General features: G+C 53.2%; 2 protein-coding genes across 3 annotated transcripts; one reads left to right on the top strand and one right to left on the bottom strand.

Moving 5' to 3' along the window:
• The first annotated feature begins 389 nt into the window (after positions 1-389).
• On the top strand, positions 390-2,127 carry Cox7a1 (cytochrome c oxidase subunit 7A1). Its single transcript, XM_006982022.4, has 4 exons — positions 390-523; positions 1,359-1,445; positions 1,550-1,634; positions 2,009-2,127. The coding sequence occupies exons 1-4, from the start codon at positions 509-511 to the stop codon at positions 2,062-2,064; spliced, it is 243 nt and encodes an 80-aa protein (XP_006982084.1). The 5' UTR covers positions 390-508; the 3' UTR covers positions 2,065-2,127.
• A 907-nt stretch (positions 2,128-3,034) lies between these two features.
• On the bottom strand, positions 3,035-12,538 carry Capns1 (calpain small subunit 1). 2 transcript variants are annotated; one of them, XM_006982023.4, is made up of 11 exons: positions 12,388-12,538; positions 11,216-11,454; positions 10,285-10,318; positions 9,934-10,023; positions 9,760-9,817; positions 9,594-9,658; positions 8,365-8,433; positions 8,197-8,275; positions 7,958-8,074; positions 3,668-3,726; positions 3,035-3,557 (listed from the first exon to the last, which is right to left on the bottom strand). In XM_006982023.4, exons 2-11 carry the CDS (start codon positions 11,437-11,439, stop codon positions 3,531-3,533), a joined length of 822 nt encoding a protein of 273 aa, XP_006982085.1. In that variant the 5' UTR covers positions 11,440-11,454; positions 12,388-12,538; the 3' UTR covers positions 3,035-3,530. The 2 variants fall into 2 exon arrangements, with proteins under 2 accessions (XP_006982085.1, XP_076407764.1); XM_076551649.1 differs by lacking the exons at positions 11,216-11,454; positions 12,388-12,538 and adding an exon at positions 10,449-10,512.
• Between the last annotated feature and the right edge of the window lie 6,562 nt (positions 12,539-19,100).

Below are 19,100 nucleotides of genomic sequence, written 5' to 3'. Positions count from 1 at the left end.
ACCTTCCTGTTTCTGTCTCCCGGCCTGAGTCAACACTCCCAGCTTTTTTTTTTTTTTTTTTAAATCAATTCTGGCCCAGTAAATAATTTTGTCCCGGTGCCTCCCTATTTCCTCAAGGACACTGGGGAAGATCCTGACTTGGCCCTCAGGAAACAAATATGAAAAGGAAGGCCCTGAAGTGCAATCATTCGTTCTGCAGACGGAACGAGGAGTTAGTTTACCTCTGCCCTTACTGGATACCGGCAGGGTAGCCCTAGATGGAGGCTGGGAATGGCGCGTCCCCAGCCACTGCCTCGGCAAAAAAACGTATTCTGATGGAATCAACCCAAACACGGGAACAGATGACTGGCAGGTTGGAACACCTTCCCTCTCAGCCTATTGGACAAATCTGAGTTGGCCACGCCCCCAGGCCGGGTGCGGCAGGCCTGGCTTGGGATTCCCTCAGGGGTAAAGTGTCGCACGTCCTTGGGCAGAAAGGGGAGGTGACTGGAGCAGCAGAGGACGCAAAATGAGAGCCTTGCGGGTGAGGCCCCAAGGGCTGTGTCGGGGTGGAGGGGAACCCCACAACCCAGATGCCTACCCTAAACTTGCCAGGATCTGGAGTCTTGGAACACATGCACCCTTCGGAGTTGGGACTCCCCGACGGCCTGAGTTTCCAAGACAGTACCTCTAACCTGGTCCAGAACCCTGGGTTTAAACCACCCTTTGCCCGAATTCCACCTTAACGTTCCTGGGAGCCCTAATAACAACTCAGGGTGTCTTGGGCAGCCTGGAAACTCTCATGGAACTTCCAAGTCAGTCTTGACGTCCCTGGAACCCGATTTTCTCAAATTAATTAATCCAGCGACCCTCCCTCAATTCCCCACGCACCTGTTTCATATTCCCAGCACAGGAGTCTCCTGGGACCCTCTCGGCAGCCTGCTGACCTCCAGGATGTACTCTCTAGGCATATCCCTACCCTTACTCCCTCCTTTCTGCTTCTGGTGTTTTGTTTTGTTTGTTTGTTTGTTTGTTTTTTGACACAGGGTCTCATCTAGCCCAGGCTGCAGCTGAATATGTCTTTGAACTTCTAATCCTCCTGCCTCCACCTCCAAGTGTGATAACACATGTATGACACTTCCTCATTTTTTAAATGCTTACTAAGTAGTTCAGGCTGGCCCCAAACTCCTGATCTTCCTGCTTGAATGCTGGGGTTACAGGCCTCCGCCAATCCCCTCCCTGCTCTCACTAGTGGCTGGTTTCTTGCCTTGAAGATGGATGCAGGAGACATACAGTCCCTAACCCCGATCCCAAAGCGCACCCTTCCCACGGGACTCACATGACGCTGCCACCAACCTACCCATCTCCCACCCCTCCAGGTCTCCCAGGCTTTGATTCGTCCTTTTAGCTCATCTGCCCGGAGCCACTTAGAAAATCGTGTGGCAGAGAAGCAGAAACTCTTCCAGGTAGGAGGACAACGTCCCTGGACCCAAGGTGGGGCGGGGTAGCATGGCCCGTGGAGGTCTGCGCAGGAGCCAGCAACCTTGCCATCGTCACCCCTCGCACGCAGGCCGACAACGACCTCCCAGTACACCTGAAGGGCGGGGCAATGGACAGCGCCCTGTACAGACTGACCATGGCCCTGACACTGGGGGGTGAGTGCAGGCCCGCCCGGTTGCTTGGGTTGTGGACTAGCCGGGATCTGGGTCAGTTAGTGCTTCAGGAGGGGTGAGTCCTGAGCTGATGAGGTCTGAGGACGGACTAGTGCTTGGGGGAGCAATGGGTTACCTGAGGGATCGGGCTAGTGATGGGTCTGCCCACCCCACCCCAAACTAAGCTCCTATCTGGTCCATAGCAAAACAGGTGGGGGCGGGGATCCCCCCCCCCAGGAATGCAGTGTGGGAGGAAGTTGACAACTGAGCTGGAGCTGTGATCCGTGAGGGGATAGGGCAACATCAGGAGGGACCTTCGGAGGCCCTGTGAGAGGCTGAGCTGGAATACGGGTCTCATTTGTTATCCACCCCCTTAGGCACTGCCTACAGCCTATACTGCCTGGGCTGGGCCTCCTTCCCCCACAAGAAGTGACACCAAGAATCTTGGAGGACTTGGACAAACATCAATAAACATGCGGACCTCTTGAGAACTCCACCCGGCTCTGGCCTGTGTGTCTGTGCGTCCCAACCTACTTTCCCATCATCCAGGGATGTCTACCCAATGGAAAACCACTTACCCCAGATCTTGGCCCCTCATGCTGGGCCAGTGCTGTGCGTAGGACAACCTGCGTTAGATGCGTACTGGGGGACCAAGGGCCTGGCCTGGTGGTGCTGAGTGGAGCAGGGGTAGTATAATCCGCAATGGCGTCCCCTCCCCTTGCAGAGGCCCAAAGGGTAAGAAAGGTGCTGGGCTAGTTCCAGGACAGCCAGGGCTATATAACAGAGAGACTGTCTCAAAAAGGAGGAGGAGAGACGCTGTGCATGAGCCAAAGGAGGCTCAAGATTGGTGCCAAGACTGAACTCAGTGATATAACCAAGTGGAAGAACATAGAATCTACCAGTGTGTGTGTGTGTGTGTGTGTGTGTGTGTGTGTGTGTGTAAGGGACAGAGTACAGAGGGTCCCTGAGCGCTCTTAACACCTTAGAAACTTTGGGAGCTGCAAGGGGATCACCGGGGATTCCGAGTCCCGTTCTGAGCCTGCATAAGATCCAGGTGAAGCCTCAGCAAAGCCCGGCTAAGTCTCAACTTAGAACAGTATGGGAGAAAAGGAGTCAGAGCAGGAAATATGCAGGTCCAGCCCCAAAGGTAGGCACCCCAAGCCACTCCTGGGGCTGGGAGACGGCACTCTGCTGCTATCACACAGGGTCTAGGTTCCCAGCACCCCCGGTGACTCACAACCCCTTGTACCTCTAGTTCCAGAGGATGGCAAATACATGGCGCACATATGTACATGCACATTATACACATACACATTAAATAAATAAATACCCAAGTTCCTCCTGTAAAGACTGTTCCTCCTTCCTGGCCTCTGAGCCACCTCTCAATACTCAGGCGCAGCCCATAGGAAGCAGCAGACAGAGAGTTTATTTCCCCCGGGCCTGACACCTGGGGAAACAGAGTGCGGGCACAGGCACTGGGGTGTGTGGGCCTGCCGTGGCCTGGAGTTTATTTGGCTGCCTGGGAGGTAACTGAGTGAGTGTGTAACAGGGTGTGTAGGGCGGGAGTGAGACGGGGCCCTTGGGACATGGAAGCACACAGTGCTAGGCTTGGCACACAGGGTGGAGGTAACGGAGGGTGTGGGGTGGGTGTGCTGGGGTGGGGTGACCCTGCAGCAGAGCAGGCTAGCTTGTCTCAGAGCCAGAGGTAACCCGGGGCATGGCAAGCTGGGGCATGTTGGGCTCTGGCTGCTGACTGGGAAGCTGGGTACCAGACAGGGAGAAGAAGGGCCCGTGGAGAGCAGGACATGGCCTTAAAAATATGGCGGCGGCGGCGGCGGCGGCGGATCAGGGTGCAAGGTGGCTCCACAGTGAGCTGAGAGGGCGGATCTGGGTCCCCGTTCAGGAATACATAGTCAGCTGCAGCCACTGGGAGAGGAAGGAACAGATGAGCACCTCGCCCAGGCCTGCTGGGCCTATCGGACAGGAGGGGCCGCAACTCACAGCTCAGCACCCACCCCCGAGAGAAGCAACCTCACCTCCTGGATGTTCACTTGGATCTGTCCAGTGCCGTTTTTGTCCAGCGATTTGAAAGCACCTAAGGCGAAAGGAAAGGAGGACTTGGATGCTTTAGGATGATAACGTTATCTAATCCACGGCTAACTGTTCTCTTGTTGTTTTGTTTGTTCTTAGACAAGGTCTTGCTAAGTAGCCCTCGACTGGCCTCAAAGTCATGGAGACCTGCCTGCTTCTGCCTCCAGAGTGCTGGGACTAAGAGCGTGTGCCACCCTGACTGGTTATCGGATAATGATGTTGGTGACGATGACAGTCACCTTTTTTTCTGTAATCCCAGCACTCGGTCGGCTGTGGAAAAGGAAGTTCTCAAGAACTTCAATATTACTTTTAGCTGCTTGTGGGAGTTCAAGGCCAGTCAGGCTAGATGAGACTCTATTCTAATAATAATAATAATGATAAGATTAAATCAATAAAATATCTAATTCTGTGAGGATGTGGCACTTTAAAATGAGGTACAGAATTAGGGTGTTATACCACAGTAGGATAGAGTACCTGCCTATCGTGCTGGAGACACAGGTTCAATCCCTGACAACCCAGTAAGTAGATAAAGTGAAGGGACATGCTACAGCTCACATAGCGAGGCGGGACAGAAAACTGGACTAGGACCCAGGCCCGTCCTCCCCAGCCCCTGTGCTACCTCCTCTCCGGCTGCAGCCCAAACAGGCTCCTAAGGGGAGGTGACTCGGCCATCTGTTTCTTGGCCCTAGGGTCTGCTGTGGTCGCCCTCCTGTCCTGGACCTTGACTCCACGCTTCCCATCCTCAGCCAAACCAAGCCAGAGCTGCGCACACTACCCAAGGCTGAGTCACTACCTTCAGGTGGCCACATAGTGTCCTCAATGCTTCTGCTACCATAGGCCAGGGGACGAGGACATTTCTGGAATTTCCTATCCTGCTGCCTCTACCTCCTGAGCACTGGGATTACAGGTGTGAGCCATCATACTCGGGCTAACGGATGCACGGTCTGAAACCCAGGGCTCCACATATTCTAGGCAAACTCTCTACCGACTAAGCTATACCCTAACCCTTTAACTAAATAACTAGTTAATTAATTTTGGTTTGAGACAGGTCTCACAAAGCCCAGGTTTGCCTCAAATTTGCCATGTAGTCAAGGATGACCTTGAACTCCTGACCATCCTCTTGCCTCAGCTTCCTAAGTGCTACCACGACATCCAGCTCCACCACCACAGCCGACTCCACCACTCCACCTGACTCCATCACCACAGCCGACTCCACCACTCCACCCGACTCCATCACCACAGCCGACTCCATCACCACAGCGGACTCCACCACTCCACCCGACTCCACCACCACAGCCGACTCCATCACCACAGCGGACTCCACCACTCCACCCGACTCCACCACCACAGCCGACTCTACCACCACAGCCGACTCCACCACCACAGCCGACTCCACCACCACAGCCGACTCCACCACTCCACCCGACTCCACCACCACAGCCGACTCCATCACCACAGCCGACTCCATCACCACAACTGACTCCACCACTCCACCCGACTCCATCACCACAGCCGACTCCATCACCACAGCCGACTCCACCACCACAGCCGACTCCATCACCACAGCCGACTCCATCACCACAGCCGACTCCACCACCACAGCCGACTCCATCACCACAGCCGACTCCATCACCACAGCCGACTCCACCACCACAGCCGACTCCATCACCACAGCCGACTCCACCACCACAGCCGACTCCACCACCACAGCCGACTCCATCACCACAGCCGACTCCACCACCACAGCCGACTCCACCACCACAGCCGACTCCATCACCACAGCCGACTCCACCACCACAGCCGACTCCACCACCACAGCCGACTCCACCACTCCACCCGACTCCACCACCACAGCCGACTCCACCACTCCACCCGACTCCACCACCACAGCCGACTCCACCACTCCACCCGACTCCATCACCACAGCCGACTCCACCACCACAGCCGACTCCACCACTCCACCCGACTCCACCACCACAGCCGACTCCACCACTCCACCCGACTCCACCACCACAGCCGACTCCACCACTCCACCCGACTCCATCACCACAGCCGACTCCATCACTCCAGCCGACTCCATCACCACAGCCGACTCCACCACCACAGCCGACTCCATCACCACAACCAACTCCACCACTCCACCCAACTCCATCACCACAGCCGACTCCATCACCACAGCCGACTCCATCACCACAGCCGACTCCACCACTCCACCCGACTCTATCACCACAGCCAACTCCATCACCACAACCAACTCCACCACTCCACCCAACTCCATCACCACAGCCGACTCCATCACCACAACCGACTCCACCACTCCACCCGACTCCATCACCACAGCCGACTCCACCACCACACCCGACTCCACCACTACAAAGGAGCTTTAAGCCAAAGCTGACCCATCCCTCCCTTGTCTAGAGCTTGCCCTGGCTCTACAGCGCCCACGACAGTCTGAGTACCCCTGAACTTCGCATTCCAGTGCTGCATAGCATGTCCACGCCCATCATCCCAGTTTCTTCTCATCGCTCAATTTAGATCAAACACAAACAAACACAAAGTCAAATTCTGACTTTCCAACGTCCTGGCTGAGTGGCTAAGAGCAAGCACTTTGCCTGAACCTTAGCATCCTCACCGTAACAAGGAGACAAAGGTTCCCACTGAGAGTCTTAGGACTCTTACAAACCCTTATAGAAGCTCTTACTGCAGGCATGAAGATCAGAAGTTCAAGGTCACCAACAGCTACAAATTTAGTCTGAAACCCACCTGAGCTACATGAAAACCTGACTCAGAAAAACCAAGCAAGAAGAGCTGGAGAGATGATTCAGAGGTTAAGAGCACTGGCTGTTCTTTCAGAGGACCTGGGTTCAATTCCCAGCACCCAGATGGTACCTCACAACCATCTGTAACTCATTCCAGGGGATTGGACACCCTCTGACATCAGGCACAGACATACCTACTATACAGGCAAAACACTCATATACATAAAATAAAATTTAAAAACCAAACAAACAAAAAACAGATCAGAAAGAAAGAAATCCAGCCTATGCATTGTAGCACACGCCTTTAATCCCAGCACTCGGGAGGCAGAAGCAGGTGGATCTCTGTAAGTTTGAGGCCAGCCTGGGCTACACAGCAAGATCCAGAACAGCCAGGGCTATACAACCAGACGCTGTCTCAAAAAAACAAAACAAAACAGAGAGAGAGAAGCAACTCAGTTGTCCTCTGACCTCTACATGTAAATACAAATGTAATTTATAATTAAACCATAAAACATCAACAAACGTACCATCTCCCTTTCCTCTCTAGGCCTTCACAGACTGTCCCCTTAGCTTGCAACACCCTTCCTTGCTCTCTCTAGGTCACTCTTCCTCATGCCTCATGCTTAGTTCACATTTGCCTTCCTCCAGGCAGCCCTCCCTGATTCCCTGGGCTGAGTCAAATGCTCTCTCCTCTCTCTTTTTTTTCCACTAACAAGAGTTTTATTAAGATAAAAGGACAGACAAGTACTCAGGCCTACAGAAGAGACACGTGTGTGAAGAAGAAGAAGAAGAAGAAGAAGAAGAAGAAGAAGAAGAAGAAGAAGAAGAAGAAGAAGAAGAAGAAGAAGAAGAAGAAAAAGAAGAAAAAGAAGAAAAAGAAGACGGAGGAGGAGGAGGAGGAAGCCGGGAATATGGCGCCGGCTTATAAAGGCTAGGTGGTGCATGCGTACACAACCATGAAAAGCCACAGGGTCCTGGGGTCCTGGTCATGCAAGACGCCTTGGCCCAGAAATGGCTATTTTGACCCGGAACTGGCTAGGCGGAAGTGTCTAGGTCCGCCGGACACGCACAACCATGGGGGCGTGTTGTGGATCTATCATGTGAGGCGTGCATGATGTGTGTGCAGATGGCTCTCACTAGCCTATCCCATCACAGCCATCCCAGTCCCAGCTGTCGCTGCCTGGTGACCCCAGCATTGCTCATGTTAAAGTCAGGCTTAGGGGGGCTGGAGAGGTTAAGACCACTGGCTGCTCTTTCAGAGATCTTGAGTTCAATTCCCAGCACCCACATAGTGGCTCACAACCATCTGTAATGAGATCTGGTGCCCTCTTCTGGCCTGCAGTCATACATGCAGGCAGAACACTGTATACATAATAAATAAATATAAAAAATAAATAAAAGTCAGGCTTAGAGGAGACCTTGGCCAATGAAGGTTAGCAAATCCCCAGCGTCCCAGAGATCTAAAGCGTCACTCACGGAACATGGCATCCAGCCTGACCAAGCAGCTGATGAAGTTATCGAAGTCCATGCTGCCGCTCTCATCCGAGTAGCGCCGGATGATCATGTTGTAGAGATGTTCATTCAGGTGGAATCCTGAAAATGGCTCAGGCTCAGGGTGGGGTGCACAGGTGGGGTGCACAGCCCTTCTTGACCCCAATATGGTGGTGTGGCTTCACCCACCCCACCTGTAGCCCATCACAGCCCTGCCAGCCCACCTGCGGCCTCAAAGGCCCCTGGGAGTTCACTGCTGCTGATGGTCCCCGATCGGTCAACATCAAAGCGTTTGTATATAGCCTGGAGGGAAGAGAAGACAGTCACCATGGAGCATGGTGTCCCCAAGGCTTGGGGTCTGGATGCTGGGAGTTGCGGAGGCCGCCACACACCTGCCACTTTTTGATGTTATTCCAGAGGTACTTGAACTCCTCAAAGCCCAGCTTGCCTGTGGTGTCACTCTAGTAAGAGGCTGTTAAGAACAATGTGACAAAATACAGCAGTGTGCAATGGTGTGTGTGCGTGTGTAATGGTGTGTGTGTGTGTGTGTGTGTGTGTGTGTGTGTGTGTGTGTATAGTAATGCCAAAATGAAACCTATTTTTTGTAGGCTAATTTTAAAAAAATATTAATAAAAATAAAATAAGCTTGGAGGGCTGGAGAGATGGCTCAGCGGTTAGGAGCACTTATGGATCTTGCAGAGGACTTGGGTTTGGTTCCCAGAACCCCTATCAGGCACCTGTAATTCCAGCTCCAGGGGACCCAATGCCCTCAGGCCTCTGAAGACACCTGCATGCACATGCCAACACACACACACACACACACCACACAGAAAACTAAAATAAGCCAAGTCAGGCATGGTAGCACATGTCTATAATTCTAGTACTTGAGAGGCAAAAGGAAGATCATGAGTTCAAGGCCAACTTTGGCTACATGCTGACTTGAAGGCCAGCCTCAGCTACCTGAGACCCATCTCAAGAATCCCAAACTAGCCAGGCGGCGGCGCACACCTTTAATCCCAGCACTTGGGAGGCAGAGGCAGGCAACCATTTATTCTTCAAATGACTGCTTCTGCTATCCAAGTCCCAACTAGTCCCAAACCTGATTAGCTTCCAAGATCAGATATTAGGTGAACTCTGGGTGGCTAGAGACAAAACCACTGTGTCTCTCCGAGCCTGTTCCCTTTCCTGTTAGAGTTGCCCCGTCTATCAGGGTATCTGTAAGGTTGGGTCCATTAATCCAGGTAATATTATTTATTGTCACGTAGGTAGACCTGTGTCCTCATGTATGAAAGCTTCAACCTGGCTGTCCTCAACACACTCTCAGAAAACCCCCTCTTCGCCGGGCGGTGGTGGCTCACTCCTTTAATCCCAGCACTCCGGAGGCAGAGGCAGGCGGATCTCTGTGAGTTAGAGGCCAGCCTGATCTGAAAGAAAGAAAGAAAGAAAGAAAGAAAGAAAGAAAGAAAGAAAGAAAGAAAGAAAGAAAGAAAGAAGACGGAGGGAGAGAGGGAGGAAGGAAGGAAGGAAGGAAGGAAGGAAGGAAGGAAGGAAGGAAGGAAGGAAGAAAAAGAAAACACTCTCTTCACTCAAGACCTCCTCTAGACTGGCCCCAAAAGGATACATCCATCACGGCCACCATGCTTCGACAAGTGTCAATACCAAAGCCATCAGTTTTCAGATCTGGGTCTGAGGAGGGGGACAGGTCGAAGGTCAGAGGTCAGAGATCCCAGTCATCCCAGCCCATATAACTTCTAAACCTTCCCGGTGCCCTGACCCTGGTCACTCACGTCGGGTCACGACCTTGTTGAGGATATTCATGAGTTCTGTGGCGCTGACCTCCATGTCCTGAGGGTAGAAAGGAAATACAGTTCAAGGGAGATGGAAAGGTCTGGAAATCATAAAGAGGATGGGGACTCCGGGATGTCACAGTCAGGTAGGGCCAGCGGCCCCAGGATACTTACGTCTCCAGCCAGCTGGGCAAAAAGTTTCCTGAACTGCCGGACCTCCTCACTCTCATTGGCTTCAATATTAGAGAAATGGCCACGTGGAGGCTGCAGAGAGGAGAGCTCAGAACAGATACGGAGCAGCACGTCTGTCTCCTCACACCCACACATCCCAGGGAAAAGCCAGAGGGCCGGGCAGTTTGAGGGTCTGAGAAGCTCAAGTGAGCGTGGCATGTAGCATGACCGAGACCCAGGGCTTCAGAAAGGACCTTCTTAATGGCAGGGGGATTTCCGAAGAAAGGAAGGGGAGCCTTCTCTACAGGGATGGGGTGATGAGGAGACGGGTCTCTAGTGCCTGGGGCGGCTTACCGGGGGCTCCGGGTTGTACTGAGCAGCAGCCTCGCTGAGGGAGACAAGAGGGGAGTTAGCACACGGGGCGGAGCCGCCAACGGGCCGCAGAACGGTCGGCCCAACCCTTCAGCTCCAGCCCTCCTCCTTACGTGGTCCTCCTCCCCGCCTACCCCGCTCCTCACCTGTCCCAATTTTCAGCACTGTGGATCTGGCCCTCCTCTCCCTCCATCAGGCCAACCCCTCCCACGGGCCCACCTCCACGGAAGAACCCTTACCTAGCCGAGGAGCACCCACCAATCGCAGATGTCAGAATCACCTTGGCCCCAATCAATATCCCCGAAATCCCACCACCCGGCAGGGCCCGCCCCCTGAAGAACTCACACGGGGTCTGCGCCAGCTTCCCTCGGGCCCCATCTTCCTCGGGTCTCTGTCCAGAACCTTACTCCATCGCTCCTCCTCCGGATTATCTAACTCCCTAACATCCTACCCCAGCTCCATCGGTCCCCACTCCCCCGAGGGATCACTGCTGGGTGGCCAAGCATCGCTGGCTGCCGACCCCATGCTCTAACCCCACCAAGGATTTTAACCTACTAAGCCAGCCCGTTCCCGGGCCACCCAACCCTCGCTGGACCGTTTCTTCTTAGCAGGCGCTGGTCTTTGCTGGACCCACCTAGGTCAAGTCCCGTGCCATGAATGCCCTCGGATTCGCCGGCTACCCCACCCCAGTCCTGTTGGGTCTGCCCCAAACCCAGAACAGTCCCCTCAACTCGCTGACCCACAGAAGCAGGTCCACACCCACGTCAAGCCTGTCCCTAAGAAGCGACATCAGGGTTCCCCGAGGGCCAGTTTTCCGGTCCAGGCCAGCTCAGTCCTAATTAGGATTCCCAGGTCCGACTTCTCGTGAGTCCCCTTATTACTCGGGCCACCCCGCCCCTCCAGAGGACCTTACCTGATGGCGCTAATGACTCCGCCCAGGATGCGCATGGCGGTTCCGCCGCCTCCGCCACCTCCTCCCATTCCCATGCCGCCGCCGCCGCCGCCGCCGCCGCCGCCGCCGCCGCCCGTAGCTCCGCTGATCAGGCCTCCGAGCACATTCCCCAGGCCTCCGCCCAGACCCCCGCCGCCCCCGCCGCCGCCGCCGCCGCCCTTCAGGAACGAATTAACTAGGAACATGACTGCAACTGAGTCCTGTAGAGAAAAGGGGGTGGGTCAGGTAGTCCCCTCGCCCGGAGCCCGGTCCTTCCCGGAAAAAAAAAGCACAAAAAGAAAGCATTTCCGGCAGCTAGACTGGGCACGAAACCCAGGCCTGGGATGGGGGCGGAGCCTCGGGCTAGGAACCGGTCCGAGTGAAACCCCCTGGGGTCTAGAAGGCACCCTGGCCGTGGATCGAGGCACGCGTGGGCATCCTGAGGAGCAGGGGTGCCGCCGAGCGTGGTGGCGCACAAACCCCGTTCCAGGATTTGAAGGCTGAGGCTGGAGAATCAGTTCAAGGCCAGCCTCGGCTACAGAGCCAGTCTGGGTTATGTGGACCCCTGTCTCGGGGCAGCGGGAAAGCAGGGCTGGGGGTCTGGTGGGGATTCTCCACATAGGGACCCCAGTTTGGGTAGAGTGTACCGGACGTGTCCCAGATAGAGGCCCCGCAGAACTGAGCTTGGGGTAGGGGTGACGGGCGGGTAGGGGGCGCGGCCTGGGTGCCCAGGGCTGAGCTCAGGAAGTCCCTGTTGTGGATTAGGACATTTAGGTGCTCCCGACAGAGGGACGACAATGTCACTGCCGGATCTGTGGGCTCCGGCCTAAAACTATAGCTGTGCGCCCCGAGGGTCCTGGATAACGGAGCTCCTGCAAGTGGGGATCAGGATCTCGGACCGTGGCTCCAGATGCCCCCAAAATTTATGGGTGCCCTTCAGATCTGTGGGTTTGTATTTTTGATCGTAAGACTCGGGATGACAAGGCGTGCTCCGGGGGGGATGACCAGAGTGACAGGCCCGGTGGTTCGGATCTGTGAACACAGGTCCAGGACCCCAAAGGCCGCGACTTTAGGGTCTCGCCGGGTCTGAGGACTGCCGAACCCGGGGCTGCGGGGTGCAGCGGTGCTGGGCCGGCACGCCCGGTCTCACTTACGGTTCCGGCGGTCCACGATCGCTCGCTCCTGCTCTGGGGCCTCCCGCTGTGTCCGGCTCGGGAGGGCGGGGCGGGTGACTCAGGCGCCTCCGCCGGGTTAGAGCCCGCGCGCCACCCAGTCACCGTCCGCGCGGTCCTAGAGCCGCCTTTGCGGACTGCGCCTGCGCGGGAGGGCCCCGCCCACGTAGCGGGTTCCGGGTTTGTGCCTCGGCCTGGCTGATCCGCCCCCAGCACACACTGCCAGAAGTTCAGATTTGATAGCTATGAGTACTAAGACCCAGGGACTGGAACTAGAATTTTGATCCAGGTACTCCAGTCTGCTCCAAAAGGGCCTTCAGTTTTTATTGCCATTCATTCATTCATTCTGCACTTTGATACAGGTTTATTATACATCCCATGCTGACCTTGAACTCACCCTAACGCCCTGACTGACTTCGAACTCGAAGCAGTCCTCCTGCCTCTGCTTCCCAAATGCAAGGATTACAGGTATTCACTACCACAAACATGCTGCTGGGGATCTTTAGTTGACCATCAGTTTGTGCCTCCAACCCAGGTCCCTTTTTGGCTTCTAGGCAGTCTGGCTGTCTGGCCCTTGGCCACTCCCTGGGGACTATATAAACCTCAGTTTGAGTCTTTCTTGCTCATCCCTAAAACAGTGACCTGATGTCTGTGAGCAATGATTTCCCCATCTGTAAAATGGGAACGTAGCCAGGGATGATGACACACATACCTGTAACAGCAGCGTTCGGGAAGTAGGGTTAGCAGGACGCCGTTCTCAGGACATACCAAGTCTGTGGCCAGCCTGGGCTACATGAGACCCTGTCTCAAAAGGGGAGGAAGTTACACCTAGGTTCTCCCTGGGTAGGCCCCTATCAGAATTATGTGATTAAATCCATAGTAAATGGCAGCTCTTGTGTGAGTCCCTGTGTCACCATACTGTTCTCTCAGCTTGGAGCCCACCGGGATCTCCTAGCTCGTTTACTCTTGCTCATCCTTAATTAATATAGACAGATAACTGTCTATACTATAGATAGTTCCCAAGTACTTTGCATATATCAGCTTGTGTGTCCTCATGGCAGCCCTGTGGGATAGATGCTGTTTGTTATCCCCATTCCACGTATAAGTAAACTGAGGTTAAACTTGGACAACCAGTCTACCTCACCTGTCCCTTTCGCTGCTACCCTTACTCTAAGAATCTCCAATAATTTAATTAATACGATAATCATTCAGATAACAAGATCACAGCAGACAAAATTGTAGTTGCACCTGACGTCACCTAAGGGCTTGCTGGGACCAAGCCAGGCAGTGGCTGCTCAGGCCTGTGTGTGGGAGGCAAGATATAACATGAGCGAAACTGGAAGGCTCTGAAAGGCAGGATCACGGAAGGTGACGACCAAGGTCTAAACCTGGGCATAGCCAGTAAGTCATTTGGTGGTGACTAATGTGGATTCCCTTCCTGCCACACCCCTCTACCACACCGTTCTCCGACCTGACCTCAGGCTCAACTCTCTGGCAGACTTGGCACAAGCCTCGTCCTCTACCTACAAACACTCCGTGTCTGGGTTTGTCTGTTTGCCTATGTCCTTCACTTTGGATGGGAGCTCGAGCGTCTCTCATTTAGGAAGTCCTCTTTGTCCTCATGCCCATCCAAGACGTGGTGAGGCCACATGCTTCATGCTCTCAGAACCCCCGGGGTAGACATGCTGACACTTGTCTAGGATCCTAGGGCTCAAAAGGCTAAGGCAGGTGAGCTACACCATAGGACCCTATCTCAAAACAACAGTTTAAAAATGCTTTCAGGGAGCCCAGTGTGGTGGTGCACGCCTTTAATCCCAGTACTTGGGAGGCAGAGCCAGGCGGGTCTCTGTGAGTTCGAGGCCAGCCTGGGCTACCAAGTGAGTTCCAGGAAAGGCACAAAGCTACACAGAGAAACCCTGTCTCGAAAAACAAAACAAAATAAAATAAAAAATAAACCACTTTTTGTTACTTTTCCCATAGACCTACTACCCGAAGTGATGGATCATGCGGTCCTCTAACTGCCTCCCTCACCTCAGGGCCTGTCTCGGCTCCCAGCATTGGTGAGCTTCAGGCCTTGTCCTCCTGTCCAGCTCACCGTGCCATTTGGTACCTCCCTGAGGTACTTTTTAACGACTGTTTTCCCCATGTGTACATTTTGTGAGGTGGTCTCCTGTAGCCCAGGCTAGGAGGTCTCCTATAGCCCAGGCTGGCCTCGAGATCACTGTATAACAGAGAATGCCTTGAACCGATCTTCCTGCCTCCAGCTCCCGAGCCCCGGAGTTGCAGCTGTGTGCCTGCTCCTGCGTGTCTTAGGTTCCATCTCCAGGCCCAGACCCCTGCCTTCACCCTGGGCGAGGCTGGGAACTCAAGTCTCCTTCATCCTGCCTCCTATTTCTGGTCTCCTTAGGGACGGGGGAAGGGCTTTAAAGGCTTCAGGTGTTTCCTTCCCGAGCTTCTGCCCATGCTCAGTCCTTCCTTGTTTGTTTTTGCTTTTCTTTTTTATTTACTTTTTCTCTCTTTCTTGCTCTCTCGCTCTTGCTCCCCCACCCCACCCCAGACAGGGTTTCTCTGTGTAGCTCTGGCTGCCTTGGAACTCACTCTGTAGACCAGGCTGGCCTCAAACTCAGAGATTCGACTGCCTCTGCCTCCCAAGTGCTGGGATTAAAGGCGTGCACCACCACTGCCTGGACAGTTTTTGTTTTTCTTTAGTTTCTTAGATTTTAAATTTGTATTTCATGTTTATGCATGTATGTCTGTACCTACCATGTGTGTTCTGGCATTCAAACCTGGGTCCTCTGCAAGAGCAGCAGGTGCAGGCTGGAGAGATGGCTCAGAGGTTAAGAACATTGACTGCTCTTCCAGAGGTCCTGAGTTCAATTCCCAGCAACCACATGGTGGCTCACAACCATCTGTAATGAGATCTGGCGCTCTCTTCTGGCCTGCAGACATATGTGCATGTGTGTACATGCAGGCAGGACATTGTATGCATAATAAATAAATAAAAATCTTAAAAAAAAAAAAAGCAGCAGGTGCTCTTAACCTCTGAGCCTCTCTCCAGCCCCCTATAGGTGTTTGTTTATTTGTTTGTGAGACAAGATCGCCTAGTGCTCGGATTACAATCACACCTCACCACTCCCAGCTAACTGCTCCAGCCTGTCAGTAGACCTACCCTGCTCCCTCTACAGACGCTCCATGCTGCTCCCCACCCCACACCCCACAGCCTTAATCAATCCCCTCCTCATCTCAGCAACTTCCCCCAGTTATCTGCTAACAAAGGAAGTCTGTGCACATGGCTCAGGCCAGGTCCCTCTGACTCAGATTCTGTTCCTGCTATACCTCATTCCAGAAGAGTCAAGATTCTCTCCCCAGGGAGGGCAGTTCGGTGGTAGAGCACATGCCCAGTATGCATGAAGAACCAGTTCTTTTTGTGGTTTTATTTGTTTGTTTGTTTGTTTTCACTCAAAACCAAGAAGTCCTTACTGATCCATCCTGTCACCTCCTGACCCTTTAAGACACTACAAGAGGCCAGGCATGGTGGCCCTTGCCTTTAATCCCTGCACTCAGGCGGCAGAGGCAGGAGGTTCTCTGTGAGTTCAAGGCCAGCTTGATCTATGTAACAGGTTCCAGGACCTGGATATTCCCAACCTTCTGGAAAAATCTCCATAGGAGGCTCTGCCAGTATGCTGTGTCCAAAGAGCCGCCCCCCTTCCTGCAAACGGGACCCTGGAACTCCATTGCCCAGGCCTCTTCTGGCCCTCCCTTAGGGAGACCTCACAGTGTGATTTTAGGGGAGGGGTGTTCTCAGATCTCTAATTAACCTCCATCACACACCACTTTTTTTTTCTTTTATGAATCAATCTCATCATATAGCCCAGGCTGGCCTAGAACTCACACTGTAGACTAGGCTGGACTCGAAGTCACAGAGATTCTCCTGCGTCTGCCTCCCTAGTGCTGGGATTAAATATGTGCACTAGACCAGGTCTCTCCACCCCATTTCTAGCATTCATACCGAAGGGGTTAGACTCTCCCACTGTCACAGCTGAATTCACAGTGGAATTAGGTTCCGGTCCTCTGAGAAGGACAAACAGGTGTCTTTGCCAACAAAGGGCCATTTATTTACAAGTCCTCACATTCAGGGTCGAGGGAGAGAATGGACACAGAGGGTCTAAGTCAGCCTCAGTGTCTCAAGGACAAACCCAGCAGCCCCTTCTGAGTCACGGCCAAGCTTGTGCAGATATGTCCAGAAATGGTTAGACTAAACCTCAGCCAATTAGAAATATACTAATGTAACCCCTGCCTGCTTAACCAGTTATGTAGCCGACTCTGAAACTCCCCTCCGCTGTGCTTAAAAGTAGCCGGCACGTCCCTCTCGAGGTCATCGCCATTCTGTACAGGTGAACAACCCACACGCCTGAGGAATAATAAACGCTCTTTGTCCTTGCACACTATAGAGTCTGGGTCTTCTCTGAGCGTTTCCTCAGACCTACATACCCCACTAATACACTGTATAGTTACTGACCAATACTGTTTCTTGTCTGTCGTCAGCACTCAAATGTGAGCGCTCTGAAGACCGGGGTTTCTGACGTGTTCACAGACGTGTATCTAGTTCCTAAAACCGTGTTTCGTGTTCCTGCCGGTGTTGGGCACTGACTCCAGGTCTCAGAACTGGGAGTCAAGGGCTCTGTCACTGAGATGTACCCCCGGCCCTTTCACAGCTGGCTTTGTGTGAGCAAGGAATACACTTTCAGCCCAGAGAAGGGATGCACACCAGTTATCTCAGGCTGGACAAGAAGCCTGCCTTGGTCTCCAGCATCCTTGGTCTCATGCAGCCCAGACTGGCCTTGAGTCAAAAGACAACCTTACGTTTCTTTAAAAAAAAAAAAAAATGGGGGGAGCAAGTTGTGGTGGCTTCAAAGTCTTTAATCCAGGCAGGAGCCTGGTCTGCATACTGAGTTCCAGGTCAGCCAGGGCTGCGAAATAGAATCTTAGCTCCAAAGCCACAAAGGGCAATGGGAGGGCTGGAGAGATGGCTGAGAGTCTGCTGCTCCACCAGAGGACCTGAGTGATTCCCAGCAACCCCGCTGGGTGGTCACAACCACCTCTAACTCTAGTTCCAAGGCATTCAAACCCCTCTTCTGGTCTCCTCAAGCACCCATGCACAAGTGGCACACGTTCACACAGGCAAAACACACAATAATACTCTTTAGACAATTTTTATTTTATTCTGTTTATCTTGGTGAATGTGTGCTTGCCTGTATGCGTGCGTGCGTGCGTGTGTGTGTGTGTGTGTGTGTGTGTGTGTGTGTGTGTGTGTGTGCTCAAACATGCATGCATGCATACAAGCCACAGTGTGCTTGTGGAGGTGGAAAGACAGTTTGCAGGAGCTGGTTCTGTCTTTCCACCATGTGGGTCCTGGCGATCAGGCTTGGTAGCAATCACATTTACCTGCTGGGCCATCTCACTGCCCCTTCTGATCCTCCTGCCTCTGCTTCCCCAGTTCTGGGAGTATAAGCCTGTGCCACTCTGCCCAGTTTGTAAGTTAGGAAATGTTAGGATTCTGGCACCAGAAGGACTCCATCCCTAGCCCCAACCTCGGCTTATTTTGTTTTAGTTCCGACTTTTTCCTGAGACTGTTTTTATTTGTTTCTGACCATTTTGAATGTGCAAATTAAAACACTATTATGGTGTGTGTGTACAGGTGCACATGTAGCAGGATTGTTCATGGGGATCAGAGGACAATTCAGGAGTCAGTTCCCTCCCACCTCCGTTGGAGATCTGAGAGTTGAACTCAGTTTGTCAGCCTGGCACCAGTGAACCACCTGGCTGGTCTCTTCAATATGCAAATGTTTGTTCTGCCCATTTTTTGCATATATTAACCAGAAAGAGCAGCTGTATTCACGGCTCACCTGTGACCAGACCTCGGCATTCCTCACCCACTTTTCTCCTGGTAGGTGTCCATGACTCTCACAGTCCTTTGAGCAGCATAAACGAGCCAGTAAGGCTAAGACTTTGTCTCTCCCCTCAGCTTGCTGTGAAGGAGGAGCAAAGCCAGTGTCTCTGCCCTTTTTCTCCCCGCACTGGTTAACACACAGATGTGGTGGAGCACTGGTTAACACACAGATGTGGTGGGGCACTGGCTAACACACAGATGTGGTGGAGCACTGGCTAACACACAGATGTGGTGGAGCCATCTTGGATGTCCCAGGCCAGGCTGCTGCTGCCTCAGGAGTAGCAGGGCCATAGGTAGAAGCCGTCTGAGTACCCGGCGCCTAATGGCCTCAGCATCAGTTCTTGGGCTTAAGCTTTTGCTGCTGTGGAAGCAAGTAGAATTCTATTGCATTGACTCGGCTGTCATTCTGAATTCTGTTGCGGGGCTTGTTATAAATCTTACCCGCCCTGTGATCATCAGATACACCCGGGATAATTTCCCACAGCCCTAAAAGCATCATTTCCACTGTGTGCATAATATTCCATCATCTAAAGGCCAGCAGAGTTTCTGTTTCCTTAATTTATTCCTTGAACACATATTGATCGAGTACTGACCAGCCCCAGGGATCAACGGCGATGAGATACAGTGATGAACGAAACCCACTGATCTAGTTGGTTTTCTGTTGCTGTGGTGAAGCCCATGACCGAAAAGCAATGTGGGAGGGAAAGCGTTTGTTTGGCCTGCATGCTACAGTTTATCTAGGGAA

This window comes from Peromyscus maniculatus, chromosome 1 (genome assembly GCF_049852395.1).
Source record: "Peromyscus maniculatus bairdii isolate BWxNUB_F1_BW_parent chromosome 1, HU_Pman_BW_mat_3.1, whole genome shotgun sequence".
NCBI classification, from domain to species: Eukaryota; Metazoa; Chordata; class Mammalia; order Rodentia; family Cricetidae; genus Peromyscus; species Peromyscus maniculatus.
Note: the sequence above shows the minus strand (reverse complement) of the source record. Positions and strands in the feature narration are given on the sequence as shown.

Bases quoted from the DNA above. Each gene is read 5' to 3' on its own strand.
- Cox7a1 (XM_006982022.4), top strand. The intron at 1,446-1,549 runs GTAGGAGGACAA...CCTCGCACGCAG, and splicing joins AGAAGCAGAAACTCTTCCAG to GCCGACAACGACCTCCCAGT. The intron at 1,635-2,008 runs GTGAGTGCAGGC...CCACCCCCTTAG, and splicing joins CATGGCCCTGACACTGGGGG to GCACTGCCTACAGCCTATAC.
- Capns1 (XM_006982023.4), bottom strand. From the start codon at position 11,439: ATGTTCCTAGTTAATTCGTTCCTGAAGGGCGGCGGCGGCGGCGGCGGG. The intron at 10,024-10,284 runs GTAAGCCGCCCC...TCCTCTCTGCAG, and splicing joins AGTACAACCCGGAGCCCCCG to CCTCCACGTGGCCATTTCTC. The intron at 8,276-8,364 runs GTGTGTGGCGGC...TCTTCCCTCCAG, and splicing joins ATAACATCAAAAAGTGGCAG to GCTATATACAAACGCTTTGA.